The sequence below is a fragment of the Eumetopias jubatus genome, unplaced genomic scaffold (genome assembly GCF_037043125.1).
Source record: "Eumetopias jubatus isolate StellerSeaLion01/CBP00866 unplaced genomic scaffold, mEumJub1_p1.0 scaffold_7, whole genome shotgun sequence".
Classification (NCBI taxonomy): domain Eukaryota; kingdom Metazoa; phylum Chordata; class Mammalia; order Carnivora; family Otariidae; genus Eumetopias; species Eumetopias jubatus.
In genome coordinates this window covers 83,868,137-83,884,711 of record NW_028274813.1, presented here as the reverse complement: position 1 = coordinate 83,884,711, position 16,575 = coordinate 83,868,137, and the positions used below count along the sequence as shown (strand labels likewise).

At 53.5% G+C, this 16,575-nt stretch overlaps 1 protein-coding gene across 3 annotated transcripts in view; it reads right to left on the bottom strand.

Moving 5' to 3' along the window:
• The window catches only part of MAPKBP1 (mitogen-activated protein kinase binding protein 1), a 51,864-nt gene that overhangs the window by 6,797 nt on the left and 28,492 nt on the right, over positions 1-16,575 (bottom strand). For all 3 annotated transcript variants that reach the window (XM_028094467.2, XM_028094469.2, XM_028094468.2), the window contains 19 exons: positions 9,931-9,993; positions 9,664-9,721; positions 8,762-8,932; positions 8,228-8,365; positions 7,771-7,953; positions 7,035-7,195; positions 6,047-6,236; positions 5,321-5,467; positions 4,918-5,093; positions 4,045-4,136; positions 3,643-3,768; positions 3,205-3,275; positions 2,938-3,059; positions 2,576-2,651; positions 2,352-2,463; positions 2,111-2,174; positions 1,724-1,858; positions 1,372-1,508; positions 1,111-1,160 (listed from right to left, as the gene is read on the bottom strand). In XM_028094467.2, coding sequence (XP_027950268.1) covers positions 1,111-1,160; positions 1,372-1,508; positions 1,724-1,858; positions 2,111-2,174; positions 2,352-2,463; positions 2,576-2,651; positions 2,938-3,059; positions 3,205-3,275; positions 3,643-3,768; positions 4,045-4,136; positions 4,918-5,093; positions 5,321-5,467; positions 6,047-6,236; positions 7,035-7,195; positions 7,771-7,953; positions 8,228-8,365; positions 8,762-8,932; positions 9,664-9,721; positions 9,931-9,993 — 2,272 coding nt within the window. The remainder of the gene's footprint in view (positions 1-1,110; positions 1,161-1,371; positions 1,509-1,723; positions 1,859-2,110; positions 2,175-2,351; positions 2,464-2,575; positions 2,652-2,937; positions 3,060-3,204; positions 3,276-3,642; positions 3,769-4,044; positions 4,137-4,917; positions 5,094-5,320; positions 5,468-6,046; positions 6,237-7,034; positions 7,196-7,770; positions 7,954-8,227; positions 8,366-8,761; positions 8,933-9,663; positions 9,722-9,930; positions 9,994-16,575) is intronic.

Here is a 16,575-nt window from a genome sequence, read left to right as displayed (position 1 = left end):
ATGGACAGTAAGTGGCCTGCCTGCCAGTTACAACTCAAGTAGTCTAGCTCCAGAGTTCATGCTCTTAGCTTCACTCTACATCTTGTCTTAGACCTTCTAGTCTCAGCCTGGGCACCTCGGAGCTGGTGATCTCTAAAAAGTCCCTTACTCTGAGGTCAGCCCCAAGCCCAGAGCACCAAGGACAAACAAGTAGTGCAGCCTTGAGCCCCTGGGCTGGTCATAAGGCACGAGAGGCACCACGCCACCATCATTCCATGGAGCTGCCACTGACAATGAAGGTACTGCCACTTGAAGTCTTGATGTGGCACGAGCGAGGGTGGGGCTGCTGTCGGGCTTGCTCAGAAAGCCTTGACCCTGCTTCTGGCTGCCCTGAAGTAGCCGCCCAGTTACCGGTCCTCTCACGGCCCCATCCCTCTAAATAACTGCTCTGGAAGTTCTGACCTTACCTCCTAACCTGGAGTCTTTAGAGCTAGTTTCTCCAGATGCCTACTCTTTGAACCTTTGATGCTCTTGAACTCCAGTTCTTTTTTTTTCTTAACATTTTATTTGTTATTATTTATTTATTTGAGAGAGAGCTTACACACAGGCACATGGACCCAAGGGGGGGTGCAGTGGGGGAGGGAGAGGGACAAGCAAACTCTCCTCTGAGCATGGAGCCCTAAGTGGGGCCCAACACCAGGGCCCTCGGGGCTCGATCCCACGACACTGAGATCATGACCCAAGCCGAAACCAAGAGTTGGACGCTTAACCGACTGAGCCACCCAGGCACCCCTTGAACTTCGGCTGTTTGGCTCAGACACCCCTTGTCTACTCCCCACCTCAACCTGTTCTTTGTTCACACTTACCCCCAGGCCCCCAGGCAGCTGAACTAGTGGAACACTTCTTCTAGTGGTGACTAGACCTTGCAGGCCACCCCACCTGGCCTACAGGAAGGAGACCCCTGGGCTTTATCATCCCTAACCTGGGACCAGCCAAGCTGTTCAAACTCTCCCACAAGGCCCTGCCTTGGACACAAGGGGTGCAGCACGTGGGCAGGCCCAGAGAGCCCTGCTTCCACCTTCCTCCACTCCTTGTAACCTCAGAAGGGCATTTTTAATGATGGTGACTCACCTGACTCATCTCCCAGTGGGACAGGCTTCGGGGCAGGCCTGGGCCAGGCACTGAGGACAGACAGAGACAGGCAGTCAGAGAGAGTGTCTCCAGCCCACCCAGCCAGCTCCCTGGCCCCGCACCAGCCCCTACCCTTGTGTGGCCACAGAGATGCTCTGGCTTCCTCGGCTCACTCTGTTCTCACCCCCTGTCCCAGAAAGGGCATATCTAGCCACTGTGCCAACTGGTGCCTGTCTGACCCTGCCCCAGACTTCCACACACCTGGCTCCTTCTTGGTACCCTTGGCAAGGATGGGCAGAGCTGGAAGTTCTTCTTCTTCAGTGCCCTCATCTTCTCCCTCCTTGTCACTGTCTGATGACAGAGCTGGTCCAGGAGACAGCATCGATGGGGCCTCGTGCCTAAGTCCAAGACAAGGAAGGTCACAGGAAGAGGAGATTCAGTGCAGGAAGAGGCCAACCTTCATGGGTCTTCAGGTACGAAACAGGTGTTGGGGGATCCGGGAGTCAGGAGGTACAGGCAAATGGCAGGTGCAGAGCAAAAAGGAGGAGCACTGAGACAGCGAGCAGTCTGGATGCCCACCTACCGCTGGCCCGTATCCAGACTCTGTTCTCACCGGTTGGGTCCTGCAGCCCTCTGGGGAGAAGACGATCCTTGCTGCTTGCCCCCTCGCTGACGCTGGCGCAGCTCAGCCAGACGCTGCCTCATGCTGATGGTCATCTCAGAGCTCAGGCGCCATACAAATATACAGCTGGGTACAGCCACAGAGTTGAGTGAGGGAGAGGTAAGGTAGGAGCCTGGGGTGGAACCCCACTAGCTCCCCTTCTCCATGGGCCAGCAAGAAGACCAGAGCCAGCCTCTAGTGCCACGTCAGGCCCTAGAAATACCCCTGCTTAGCCCTATTTCCCAGAGATATCACTGATGTGAAGAGAGAGGAGGGGGCAGGGTGGGTGTGTCACAGAGGAAAAATCTGTGTCTCAGAGGGAAGCTGGCTTCTGCTCACCTGTCCCCTGACACCGAGATGAGATGTTTGCAGTCATTACTGAACTTCATGCCGGTGACAATCTCTGTAAGGAAGAAAGAATACGACCTATGAGCCACCCTGAAGTCCCAACCAAGCTTCTGTCCCAACAGTGGAGGTGGATGTTGGTCGGAAGGGAGGGGCAGGCAGCTCTGCTAGGTCCCAAGAAACTAAAGGAAGGAAGAGCAAAGTTCCAGCAGGAGAGTCCAGGGGCAACACTCACCTGAGTGGCCAAACATGGTGGCCACACACTCGCCTGAGGAGAAGTCAAAAATGGAGAGGTTCTTGTCAGAACAGCTGGTGGCTATGTAAATCCCGGAGGGGTCTGTCTGCACCTGAGGAATGGGACACATAGCTGGCAGAGGACAAGGGAAGCACCGTCCCTGTCCACCTGGTACCCCAGTGCTCCCTTTCTCTGGCCCATGGCCCGTCCCCCTGGGCCCTTACCTTAATCAGAGTGCCGTCTTCACCCTGTGACCCTTTGAACAGCTTCTTCTGCTTCCCACTGCTGATGTTGAAGACCCTGTGAAGAGACCATGCTCTTGCTTACGTGAGGAGGGGGCCGTGATCAAAGCACAGCTGGGTGGCAGAGACCCCAGCACTCAGTCCCAGCCCTGTTCTCTCTGGGAGCCACTCCCCAACACCAAAGGGGCTACCACCTCTTGGGTACGGCAAAGTGCTCATTCTATAGGCTCAAGGGGGGCACACAGTGCTGGACAAAAAGACAGAAGTGGGGAGAGAGCTGCCAAGAGCTGACCCCCTCGGGCTTGAAGGAGTGTGGTCATACGGTTTGAGAAGAGGATGCCCACCGAATATTTCGGTCCTGGCAGCCGATAGCCGTGTACTTCCAGCTGGGCTCCACATCCATGTCATAGAGGGTCGTCTTCCGTACCACGTGGTGTGTCCGTGTAAACTGGACTCCATCTCCAGACTGTAAGGGTAGAGCATGTGGCTCCATCAGGCCCAGAAAACCCCACTTTCACCTCCCTTCACCTCTTACAACCTCAGCTGGGGGAACGGTAGAAACCTCCACCCCCCCAACCCCTGCCCCATTCAGGGAAGCCCCGTACCCTCACCTTCTGTGCAGTGCGGAAGTAAATGCTCTTGTCTGCTCCACAGCTGATCATGCGGACTTGCCCATCGCTGGCTATGGAAGAGGGGGGCCTAGCTATTCCCATTGCTCTCACCACAAGGGGCCAGCCCCTCCTCTACTACCCCACTACTGAGCTCTCTACATGACCCAGACAACCAATTAAATCAGGTCGCTTCCCTCCAAACCTAAGCTTGCCATTCTCCCTATCCTCAGCCAACCTGGTTGGCTCAGGGTCCCCTAGACAGGGAGTCTACATTCTACCCGCCTTCCCATCTGGCCCCAGGCCTCTCAGCTGCTGTCCAACAGACCCCTGTGACCGGCACACCCTTCTCATGGAGGCAGGAGGCTGGTGGCAGTCAGGGTGGGGGTGGAGGATGTTGCTGGTAGATGGCAAGATGCGTCTCAATTGCCCTGCCCCCACCTGCAAACTTGACGGCAGTGATGGAGGATGAGTGCTCGTCCAACGTCTGCTGCAGGCTGTACTCCCGGCCGGCATCTAACACATGGATGAGCCGGTCCCGGCTCGCTGATGCCAGCAGCTTCAGACCTGGCGTTCAAAGAACTCCATCAGCCCATGAGTGCCCAGAGCAGGCCCCCTATCTGGGCCCGGCAAAAGGCCCGCAGGAACCGAGTCCCATAACCCTAAGCCAAGTGAACCACGGAGCAGGAATGGAGCTGTCCTCCGCTAAACCTGCGAAGACACCAAATGCTTCAAATGGTGTTTGGTCCCACACCCCAGGGAGCCAGGAGAGATGCAAGTGGCACTAGCAGGACTGGAGGAGCCCTGTGCCACTCTGGGCCAGATACCAGGCATCCTTCTTACCTGTGTCCGGCTTAGAGTACTCCAAACAGAGAATCTCTGAGTCATGGGCCTCCACCTTCAGCATCTCACTCAGGGACTGCAGCTCGTGCACCCTGCAAAGATGAGGAGAGGGAGGACGTCACTGCCAGGCTACGGGAGGAGAGACTCACCCTCCATTCTCTGCCATATCTTCCCCCCAGGCCTGTTTTTAAAATTAAATTTTTATTTATTTTTGAACTTTTAGGCTTAGAGAAAAGTGGCGATGAGTACAGGGATTTTCCATGTTAACGACACTTCAAATACCAGAATTGGGAAATTTACGTTGGTACTACACTACTAATTCAAGATTCTAGTTTAATTTCACCAGTTTTTCCACAATATCTTTTTTCTGGATCCAGGGTCCTATCAAGAGTCCAAATTGCACTTAGTTGTTATTTCTCCTTAGTCTCCTGTAGTCGGTGACAGTTCTTCAGTCTTTCCTTATCTTTCATGACCTTGATGCTTTTGAGGAGTACTGAGCACTTTCCAATACTCTTTAGAAGAGTATTGATTACTCTGTCCTCTGTACCCCAGTTTGAGTCTGCCTGCCTTTTTCCCATGACTGGACTGAGTTAATCCATTTGTGGCAAGAATACCACAGAAACCATGCTATGTGGCTTCTTAGTGCATATTACAGGCTTCATGATGCTGATATGAGGCTGTTAAACTTAATCACTTGGTTAGGATGGTTTCTGCTGGGTTTCTTCATGGTAAGGTTATCTTTCCCCTTGTACATAGACATCTTGTTCCCCAATCATTTTGAGCCCATTTTTCTCAGGCTCTGTCCTTCGGGACCGTTACTCCCCCAGCCTGCGCTGTGGTAGGCAGTCAGTACCACCCCAGGCCTGGCATTACCTAAGCGTGCCTACACGGTCCCCAGAAGCTAGATGCTGTCCGTTGGGGCTGATACACACAGAGCGGATGCCCACACGGGGATCCATCAGGGACCCATCGGCTTTGTCTCCTCCGGGCAGCTCTGTGTCCAGCAGGGCCTGAGTGTTCCCATCCACATAGATGATCTTAATGAGGTCCTAGTGGAGCAGGTCAGGAGAGGAGGTGGATAAGGCAGGCCTGACCCAGTACAGCTGCAAGGGGAGAGGAATGCTGGACAAGATAAACCCCTGGCTCAAGGAGCCCGGCCAAATCAGAGCTGAAAGATCAAAATCTGCGGAACTGGTTCCTGAAAGGGAGGCGTGAAGGCTGGGGGTGGAGGGGAGGACTAAGTGTGGAGGGGGTGCCCTACGACCGCAGGGCTCACATTGCTGAGGATGTTTCGGTGCAACGTGGAGCCATGCACCCCGGAGCTCTCCGTGTTCCACAGGCGGATGGTATTGTCTGAGGAACAGGTGATAAAGGAACTTGGGGGCAGGCAGGCCTGGTTACTGTCCTTCACTTCAGGGTAGACCTGAGGGGCAGAGGGAACAAAGTCAGATCTCTAGTTAGGGGGCAGTCCTTTCCCTGCCCAAGGAGATAGAAGGGAATGAGATTAAAGAGAGAATGCTGGCCGGGACTGAGCCCAGTCTGTCACATAGTGGGCAAGCTGTAACTATTAGATACTCTCTATAATCACTATGGGCAAACACCTTAACCAAGCTCCTATTATGTTCCAGGCATTCTTCCACGTCTCCCACTTATATCGTCTCATTTAATTCTTAGGACAACTAGATAAATCAGGTGCATCAATTTACAGTTCAAGAAACTGAGGTTGAGTCAAGTTCAGTAACTTGTTCAAGATCACCCAGCCCAGGATGAGGCAAAGCTAAGGACAGACAGGGGCACAACGGAAGAAGCCTGAGACATATAAGCTCTAAAATTCAAGCTCAATCCTCGGGACCCATCTGAAGGTATGTGGATACACAGGGATGCTGCTGGAGAAACAAGAAGGCAGCAGGAATATAACTTTATACTCAGGGATCCCCACTTCCTGCCTCACAGGGGTACCCCAGCAAACCTGGCCAGTCCAAGGCCAGCCCAGCCCACATACCTCCACACTCCAGACGCAGGAGGAATGATACAGAGCCGAGTACACCTTGCCCACTTTCTTGGGGTCCCTCACATCCCAAACATAAATGCTGTGGTCGTTGTATACACAAGACAGCCACTGATTCGTAGGATCAAAGGTCAAGGCAATGGTGTCTGGATACTTGGCACTGGCCACTCCAGAGAAGAGGCGACTGTGGGGAAGACGACAGGGCAAAAAGTGAACGGAGAGCTGATGAAATGAAGGACTGAAAAGAATGAAAACAGAAACCAAACCACAAAGGAAGAAGCGGAGCGAGCATGGGGAACCCTCGCCAGACCTGCAGGGGGTAGCTGCTGTGTCTGACAGCTGTCAGCAGGAGCTGACCCAGGACCGGCTGTCGGACCATCAAGTTCTCATGAGGAACACAACCAACGTCACGGTACGCCACAGTCAGACAAGGGAACTCTGTGGCCGTGACAGAGGGAAACGAAAACAAGACCCCTCTATAACCGTGTCTGAGAGCACAGACGCACAGGTGAACACACAGCACTGTGCCAACTACAAACATGACCAAACGTTTCCAGTCCCATCTGTGGTGACTGACCACTGTTTCTTTACCAATTACAGCATTAGCCCCATACCTTCCCTTCCACCGTGTAGATAAAAATTATGAAGATGTCCCACTGGGTAACTACCCCTACTTCCTGACAGCATCTAACCGGAGCAAAACTTCAATCCCTTGAACCATTCCTAAAATTATCCACTACAAGCCCAAATCTTACAACAGGCCCTGCCTACCCCCCGACTGAGACACTCCCTGCTTTCCCGTGGTGTGCGGTCTCCTTGGTGGCAACCAGTACTGACGAACCCAAATCTGTAGGTCTACAGAGGTGTCTCCTGGCGATCCTTGGGGCAGACACACTCTTCACTTTGTTCCCTGAGGCACAGCCAGGGAAGGCTGGGTGCAGAGGGAGGCTCTGGGTGGAGGCAGGGGGCCCACAGAGCTCACCTGGCCTCAGTGACGCTGGCAATGTCTGTCCCCAGGGCGTGGGGACGGGGCAGCGTGCTGAGGAAGTGCAGGTTACAGGGGTTGAAGAGGCGCACGGTGCCATCGGCACAGCCACAGAAGATGTAGTCTTGGCTCACGGAGATGCAGTGAGCCACGGTGGTCTGCAGGCAGAGGGGCTTGGGTCAGCAAGGGTCCCCTTGGCAGGCGACTGTCCCCAACAGTCGCCTGCCAAGAGGAGAGATCAGCCAAGGCGGAGGCGAGGGGAAAGCTGCCCAGCTGCTCTGGCCTGAGCCCCTCAGCTGTCATCTGGAGATGCCCCTCCCTCCAGCAGCAGGTGGCCAGAGGGCCCACAGCCGCGTGCAGCTGGGGGATGGGAGCCGGGGACCCTTCTAAGGCACAAGAGGTTCTGACCAAGAGGACAAAGTAGGAAAAGCCCAGCAGAGGGAAAGAAAGAGCATGGGAAAGACAGGAGGATCCAGGCACCACTCACTGTGAAGCTGTCTGTATTCTGAGTACAAGAGGGAAGCAGGGGAAAGAAAGGTGGAAAGAGAAAGCAGAGAGGAGGGAGCTATACAGATCTCCACGGGCTGGAACGAGGCCAAGCTGTGGCTCCCCCAGGCTCCTCTCTCCTGCACGCATGAGGGCCTAGCCCCTGCTACAGAGCCAGAGGCAGCAGATCTCCCCTGAGCTGACACATGGGCAGCCAGCCCCTACCCATGGGGACAGAGGTGCTTACTCTCAGCTCCACCCACTTATCCAGAAGCCTCCTGTCACTGAACTCGCACAGCAGGCCCGAGGACGTGATGCAGAAGGTGCTGTCGGCCTTCTTCCCTCGGCCACAGGCCACGTCAGTGAACAAGTTGTTGCGCAGCTCTCCCAGCAGCCCCGAGCGGCCCAGCAGAGGCACGGTGGCATTCACCTGTGGAGACGCACCGCTCTTGTCGCCCATCCCCCCCCGCCCCCCCGTCCTGGAGCCTGCCCCCACAAACGAGGCCCTATGGGGAGGGAGGAGAAGCAGCAAGCACCACCCCCCCGCTCTCTGAAGCTCCTCCTCGGCCCAGAGAGCATCTGGCTCACCCAGAACTTCTGTATGGCTGCTGAGTGAACAGAGGGGGGCCCAAGTGCAACGGGGTCTTCTGGGGAAGGCTGAGCAGGCTCTGGCCCCGGGGCCACTTCCAGCCACAGCAGCTCACCTTTGAGGTCTTACTGTCATCGAGGTACCAGAATTTGATGTGCCGATTGCCTGCAGTGACGAAGTAGCTGCAATCTTCAGAGAAGGACACCGCTGTCACCCGACTGGACACCTTATTGGAGGCCACCACAATGTTTTTCTGGAGGGAAAGCCAAAGGAAGAATCAAAATTCTATCCCTTGGGGCTAAGAAGAAAGGCTCAGAGGATGGAGGAGGGGTTGGATAGGATTTGTACTCTAACAAATGCTCCTTTCCAAGATTTTTTGGTCAGAAAAAGAAGGGAGAGAGAAGAATTTCTTTCTAGAGGAGTTGAAGAGGTTCATTTCCTCTGGAGGCCCTCAAAGGCATAAAGCTAGCCCCCTTCTACCAACACATGTGGCTACACAGTTGCTTTTTTTCTGCTTCAGGCTATCTTCTAGAATGAGACTGAGATCAGCAGAGTGGAGGGAAGGGGCTCAGATCAGCAGTCTCCCGGCTCCCCAACTGGCCCGTGAACCCCCATGAGGCTATCAGGCCAGCCCAGCCAGTCCACTCACCTTCCAGGCCCAGACGTTGACGATCATGTCATGCTGGTAACCCACGGAGACAATGTACTTGGCGCTTGGGGAGAAGGCCACGCAGGCCACACCGTACTTATGCTCCTGCAGCTCTGCCACCTGGCTATGCTCAGCCACGTCCCAAACACGCACGGCAGGCATGTGCCCACTCTGCAGGGAAGCAAGAACTGGAAGTGTGGGCAGAGGCATACAGCCTCCCCGAGCCTTCCAGAGTGGGGGCCCTTACCTCCCCAGCCACTACATACAATCTCTCTAATGACCCTTGGCCAAGAGTCAGGAGCAGAGTGCTATACAGGGCAAAGGTTAAAAACAAAAACAAAAACAAGTGATAAATATCTCAGGACAACAATGATTATCCGGGAGAAAATGGCCCCAGATTTTGTTCAGTATGTCTGTGTCACTCCTTGAGTGAGTCTCATGGGCCTCCAGGGTTGAGAACCACCACCACTGAGGCCTATTTCTGCCCCTCCGCCTCCATCAGCCTGAGAAGACAGAGGCGTTCCTCATGTGCCCAGCAGGGGGCCTCCGGGGACCAGGAACATTTTAAGGCAGTGGTTTTTGAAAGCCTGCCTCCCAACCAGCAGAATGAGCATGTGGGAACTTTTAAGAAATGCCAATTTCAGGGTCCCATCTCACACCTACTGAATCAGAAACCCTGCGGGCGGGCCTGGCAATGTGCACTTCACCAAGCAATCCAGGTGATTCTGGTGCTCACGGAAGCTTAAGAACCACTATTTTCAGGTAGAGCAAAAACTAGGATTTAGCCTCTGTTCAGGGAACCAAAGTGGCAGCAGCCCTAAGTAGGCCTAAGATTGTAACCCTCTGCTGAGGCCAGGCCTCCCACCCTCCTCAGAGGACTGCAGGCCCCTTTCCTCACTCACCTCTCCAGTGACCAAGTACTTGCCATCAGGGGAAAAGGCGAGGGCCGTGATGGTTTTCCTGCAGGACGAGGCAGGCTCAGAGGGGCACTGACAGCCTGGCCTAAGCCCAGCTCCCTCAGAGTCCCCTCAAAAGGCAAGATCAGCAGACACCAACCTGTATGTGGCCCAACCAGGCCCCAGTCTGCAGAGCCACAAAACCCCCAGACAGTGCCTTTCTCCCAGCTCCCAGGAAAAGGAGGTGCTCCCTCAGGGCCCAGACCCATTTACCTGGAACTGTTGAGGATGTGGTGCTGTTTGTGTTTCCGGGGATTGAACAGCACGACCACACACCTGGGGAGATGAGTGAGACAACAGACTTAGCACCAAACCACAGCTCCCCCACAAGCACCCAGGCCACCTGGGAATTCTGGTCACTCAGCACAGGGAGCTGCATAGAGTAAGTTCAGAGGGGCTCTGCTTGCCACCAAGGGCAACTGACTGCTTTCTGGCAACCTACTCTTCTTGCTTCCCTTCCCCACCCAGCAGGGCCTATCTCTGCATCCCCTTGAGGGCGAAGGCTCCCTGGAAGCCTAACCCACCAGGTCCCTAAGCACCAGCACCATCTCTGGTCATACCTACAAAGGGCAGCGAGGACTCAGGCCTCCCCGGAGCCCTTGCACAGAGCCCAGGAAGGGGTGCAGGAAGGAAGCGTCCATGTGATTTGAGCAAAGCAGGCCACAGATGTACAGCTAGTTCACAGGTTGGAGCCACGTGTCTGACAAGCATTTGTGCTCTAAGGAAGAGTGAGGCCTTTCATGTGTGTGCCCACGTGTGTATCTGGCAGGAGCCGACCCCACACCCTCTATGTGTCAGATGAGGAAGGGGGTGGGAGGCAGGAGGCCTGAATTGCAGGGAGGCTCAGTAAGACTAGGAGGATGGGCAGAGAGAGCCCAAGAGGGCCTGGGGAGGCCTGTTCAGTGCTTTGGAACTCCTGGGTCCCACCCTGAGAGTCCCTGGCCCCAGAGAGCCCGAAAAGGGCCCTCCAGACTGCCAGAAGACAGTCAGAGACTCCGCCTGCCTGCCTGCTGTGCAGAGAAGGGTGGAAGGACCCTCTCCAACCAGGCAGTGAAGTGGACAGGATCAGGTTCAGACTGACTTTCCAGAGACAGTTCCAGTGAGGAGGCCAGGTGGCAGGAGTCAAGGCAGGAAGCCCAAAGCTGTAGCCAGGCAGTGTTCTCCCTTAGTCTCCGTGGCTGTCAGTAGGCCTGGGCCCGTGGCCCCTTCTGCCTCACTTCATTAGGACTGACAGCAGCAAGGGTGGGACCTGCTACGCCAGGTCAGGGGATGGGGACAGAATGAGCGGAGGTGATATCCCCCAGACCAGCTTTGTTTAATGGGAAACCCACTGCCTGCTAGAAGCTTGAAGCAAAGGCAAGTACAGCTGCTGGTGAGCGCTTAGCATATTAGGCTCCACAAACCATTTCAATATGCACATTCCGCAGGTAATCTCTGGGGACCCAGGAGTCTCTGAGGTACACTAGGTATGCCCAGAACTGCCAGGCTGGGCAACAAACAGCCTGGAAATTCCTGAGTCACATCTCCTCCTCTAACCCCTCCCCAAATCCGTCCTCAGTTTCCTTTCTCCTTCTCTCTCCATCTGCTCATCTTTCCTTGTTCCCCTTTCTCATTTCCGTTCTCTCCTGACACCAGCTTCTAGTTTCCTGCTTCCCTTACACATATGACAAAAGTCAGATGGCCTTGGAAACCCTGTGCCCCATCACTCTCCCTCCCCGTTCCCACGCACACACACACACACCCATGCACACTTGCCCAGCTTCTGTTAGGGGCAGTCCAGGGTACAGGAGCCTAATTCCACCAGATAGACTCATAGAACCTTAAATTTAGCTGGAAGGAAGGATGGAAGGAATTAAATGCACTGTGCTAGGTGACTTTAAAATCACCTAGTCCAACCCTCCAGAATTTTGAGATGAGGAAGCCTAGGCTCAGAAAGGTCCCAGAAAGAGCAGAGCCTTTCTGGACCTCCCAGGCCTCCTGACTTCCAGTGGGGTTTACGTCAAACACACATGCATGTCTGATCTGATCGCAACACTCCCACAGGATCAGCCCTGGGGAGCTTCCAAAACCAAACTTCAAGTACCCATGAAGGCCTGGGTGGTATGACCCCTGCCCACCCTCCAGCTTCACCCTGATCCATGCTCCAACCACATTCTTTCACTCTCTTTAACCTGCCATGCTCCTTTGCAGGAACTGTTTCCCTTATCTAGAACATTCTTCTTTCTCTTTTCCAACTAGTTAATCTTTAGTCCCCTTTCAGATCTCAGGTCAAATGGCCTCAGTATATGTTTTCATAGCAAGCACAGCATATCAATCTTTTGTAACATTTATCACAGCTGTAATTTTACATTTATTTTTTTTTAAAGATTTTATTTATTTATTTGAGAGAGAGAGAATGGGAGATAGAGAGCATGAGAGGGAAGAGGGTCAGAGGGAGAAGCAGACTCCCTGCTGGGCAGGGAGCCCGATGTGGGACTCGATCCCAGGACTCCAGGATCATGACCTGAGCCGAAGGCAGTCGCTTAACCAACTGAGCCACCCCGGCGCCCTTTACATTTATTTTTGATGTGCCTTTCTAGAGAACAGGAACGGGGTCTGGTTCTGCTGACTGCTTTGTCTCCTGTGCCTAGCAGAGGCTGGCCCACTGCAGTTGTTCAAGAACGATTTGAATGGGAGAGTGCCTCCCCTGGTCCACTAGCTTGGTCCTGTGGGGCATCAGTAGGCCCAGCTCTCCCTACTCTATGCCCCACCAGTCTTCTATGGAAGGAGGGACTGAGGACATCTGGATCCTCAGAGGCAGTGTTGGGGCCATAGGGATGCTGTGGGCTTTGGAGACAGAGACCAGGGTTTGAGCCTTGTTCTGCCATGGACAGCTCTGTGACCCTGGGTAGGGCACAAGCATGTTGACTTACCTATAATAAAGGACAGACACTCAGATCTAGCTCCTAGGACTTCTGTGAAGATTAAATGATTTTTTCTGACACATAGTAGGAGCCAAACAAATAGCAAATCTTAATATTACTACTCCTTAAGCATGGAAAGGAAGCTGCAAGGGGGCTCCTGGCAGTGGGGCACAAGGTGCTAAGGGACTATGTCAGGTTTTTCCTCTGGAAGAATGGAGGAAAGTCCTGTTAGGACCTCAGTAATGGTAAAAACTTCAAAGGAGGCTTTATTTTTTGTTCTGGGGAGGAAGCCAGGAAAGGAGAGCTATATTAAGCTTGGGGAAAGAAAATATCTGCATCTCCATTCACTGAAGGGATGACAAGCTTTGAAGGGAGCAAGGAAGGGATGGGGGAATGCGGAGTGAGAAACCACCTCAAGTGTCTAGGACAGTAGCACAGGGGCACGGAAGGAAAACTGAAGTGCCATCTCCTGGCTAAGGCAGAAAGCACCCCACAAGAGTTTCAGTGAACTCGAAACATGAAGGCTTCCAGTTCCTTTAACAACCGGTCCTCTGCTCTTCACACAGTGGGGCTCAGTAATAAGAGTTACCATTTGTCAAGCACTTTCTAGGTAGCAGGCACTCTGCCAAGCAGCCTAGATGTCTGGTTTTGGCTAATCCTTTCAGCACCTTGTGACCCTTTAGTACAATTATCCCCACTTTACAGAAGGAGACCCGAGATCAGAGCAGTGAGGTAACTGGCTCAAGGCCACTCAGCTAAAGCCAAAGAGAGTCGGGATTCCAGAAGCGGTGCTCTAAGGGATGCGGAGTGGACTGAGTTGAGGAAAGAAGAGAAGAGTGAAGTTGGAGATGAGAGACGTGAAACACAACTGACCTAACGTGCAGGGTGCTTGGCCGGGAGCCTAGGAGAAGAGGGAAAGATGACTGGGGCACTTTGAGGGGAAAAGGATTTGGGCTACAGGATTTCTGGAAATCAGAACAGGGCAGATGAAAACTATAGCAGTTACAGTTCCAAGTTCATAGTTTTAGATATTTAGATTTGAATACTTTTGTCAGTGTGTGAAAAAGTGCGCACACACACCCCAGTCTGCCACCATGTTTTCTAACTGATGTTTTCTAACTTTCTTGTTAGCTGGGCCGATCTGCTGAGGAGGCCCGTCTCTGCAGGCTCATCTCTCTAGCAGTGACTTCCAGGGTGAGTGGTTACAGCTTACCTGGCTTTCTGATCAGCTACACAAAAACCATGGCAAAGGGCTTCGGCTGAAAGCCGCTCTGACTCAAGCTGACCCCACACATATTCCAGCCGGCCACATTCCAAATCCAGGAAAAGTAGGTGATGAGGTGTTCTAGGATACGCTTTTGAGTTTTCCTTTAAGCCCACCATCCCAAAGCAGCCTCGTGACTTTCGAAGGGCAATGCATCAGACTGCTTAAAACACTCAGTCTTGCTGGAGCACAGCATCTTGCTTCCTCCTCCTGGTAAGTACAGTTCCACGGTGGGAGGAGGAAGGAGAGCAGTGGTGTGTAACACTACAGTACAGAGAGGGAGATGACTAGCTGTGAGGCAACCCTTCCCCTCCACAACACCCCTCCCCACGTACACACACCCCCAGCGTAGCCTGGAAAATTCTCAGGTGCGGCATGGAGGAGTTACGCAAAGGAGAGAAACGTGCAAAGGAGGGAAACACACAGACACAGACCTCTAAGCTGAAATTTTTACTTTTAATTATTCAGATATGGAAACCTCCCAACACAGAGGAAAAGGAGGAAAGAGACCAACCCCTGGTCACAGCTCCACTTGTGGGGACAATGATACAGATGCCGAAGTGAGGGCAGAACTTGGCACAGACATCCAAGGTTCCCCTGTGCCCCGCTGGCTGGGGTCCTTCCAAGAGAACAGAGCTCAGCGACACTGATGTGGGAGCCACGTCAGTCTTCCGTGACCTTGAGCAAGCTCCCCAGTCTACCGGGGAGCAGAGGGCAGGGTGCAGTCTGCATCAGTCTTTGGCCCTCCGCCTTGGCCGCCCGGGCCCTTGACGTTGCCCAGGACAACAGGCAGTCATCTGCACATGTGCCCTTGCAGTACTGCTGGCTGCAAGCCATGACAAGGGCTAGGCTGGCCCAACCGGCTGAGTCCCGTAATTCAGAACCCCAGGGTGCGGGTGCAGGGAGACGGTGAGTTCTCAGTCCCCCGGGGCCTCAGCCTGGGAGTCACGTGGTGGAACGCCAGTACCAGGTGCTGGGCCCACTGCCCAGGAGCTCCTCTGAACCAGGAAGGGCCAGGCCCTCAACACACCCCTTCCCCAGACAGGTCCAGGCCTGCTGCCATCACCAAGAGCCTGGCATTCTCACAGGATCTGCCTCCTACCACTCTCCATCCTCCAGAAGGCAGGAACAAAAGAAGCGTGGGAAGAGCAATGAATACAGCAGCACATACAGGGAGCAGGACACAGAAGGTTCAAGCGGAGACCCTGTGCCTTGGACGTTCTTCTTTCAGACCAGGTAAAAACAGAAGGTGACTCACACAGGGACAAGAGGTCCTTCAAGCCTTGCTCAAATGTCACTCTCTAGCACGATTTAACATCACAACCCCATACCCTACCCCCATTCCCTATTCCCTTTCACTGTTTATTGCTTATACTTTCTCCAAAGCACACATTTTATGTTCTATAGAATTCACTTTTGGACAGGGAGGAGATCTGTCTTCACCACTAAATTGCCAGCTCTGTGCAGGTGGTATTTTTATCTGTTTTGTTTACATCCTCAGGGCCTAGAAGATAGGCACTCAATAAATATTTGTGAATGAGTGAATAAATTATTAAGTCACTAGCCACCAGATCTCAAAGCCAAGGAACCTCCCAATCAGCAGAACTGAGAACTACTAGGGCCCTACCTAGGGCAGGTGCGTGGTTCTCCCCTACCTTAGGCTTTTAGGACTCGTGGACACTTGAGGGCAGTGTGATGATGGAAGGAACGAGAAAACCGGGGCCAAGCAGACCTGTGTGCTAGCACACTGTGTGATCTTGGGCACATTCCTTAACTTCTCTGAATCTCAGTTTCCTCATCTGTAGAACAGGAAGAATAATATCTACCTCACAGAATTGCTGTGGGGACTGAAGGAGACAGTGTGCAGAGTAGGCAGCATGGTGCTCCTGGCCATCTTCTTGAAGGGCACTCTGCTCCACCACTAACAAGGAAAGCGAGATCCAGGGGGTCAGCAGTTACAACAGGAGCCCCGACTGTGGCATCCCATACATGACTTGTTGGACACTAATGACTCATCAGGATCCTCACCCAGGTGTGGAATTATAAACCATCCCTCCGGATTCACTCCCAAAAGGGAAATCATATAGCTTTAATTGTTCTAAGAGAGAATGAGTCTAGGATATTTCCTAAGGCATCCTCGGTTGCAGTCCTCTTTAAATGCCTGCAATCCAGGACCTTCCAAATAAGTAATCCTCTTAGGCCAGGTCACAGGACCCACAGGCATCTGTTTCTGGGGCATTTTATGAGTCCCTCCTCAAAAACACGAGAGAAGACAGAGAATAACACGGGTACCAGTGGGGAGCTAGCGGTGCACTTCTCTCTGCCCAGACAACTCTACACACATTCCCTTCTGGGACAAGACGTGAATCTCTGTGCACTGTGAGACTTACAAGCCCCATCAAAATGCAATGCCTGGGCCCCTGTCCTCCCACTCATTATGCTCTAGTCACCACGACGACCGTTTAGCACCCCAAACAAGTGAACCCAATCCTCCCCTCTCTGGCACCTTTGCACTTGAAGCTTCTTCCACCTGGACCACTTTGGAGTCAGATCCTCAAGAGTTCGTTCCTCTTGGTCATTCAGACATCAGCTGAATGTGACCTCCCCCTGCGTCTTAACCACCCAATCCTAAAGTAGCCCCCGCCCCGGCTCCAACCCCACCACACGCCCCACCAGCTATTCACTTACTCT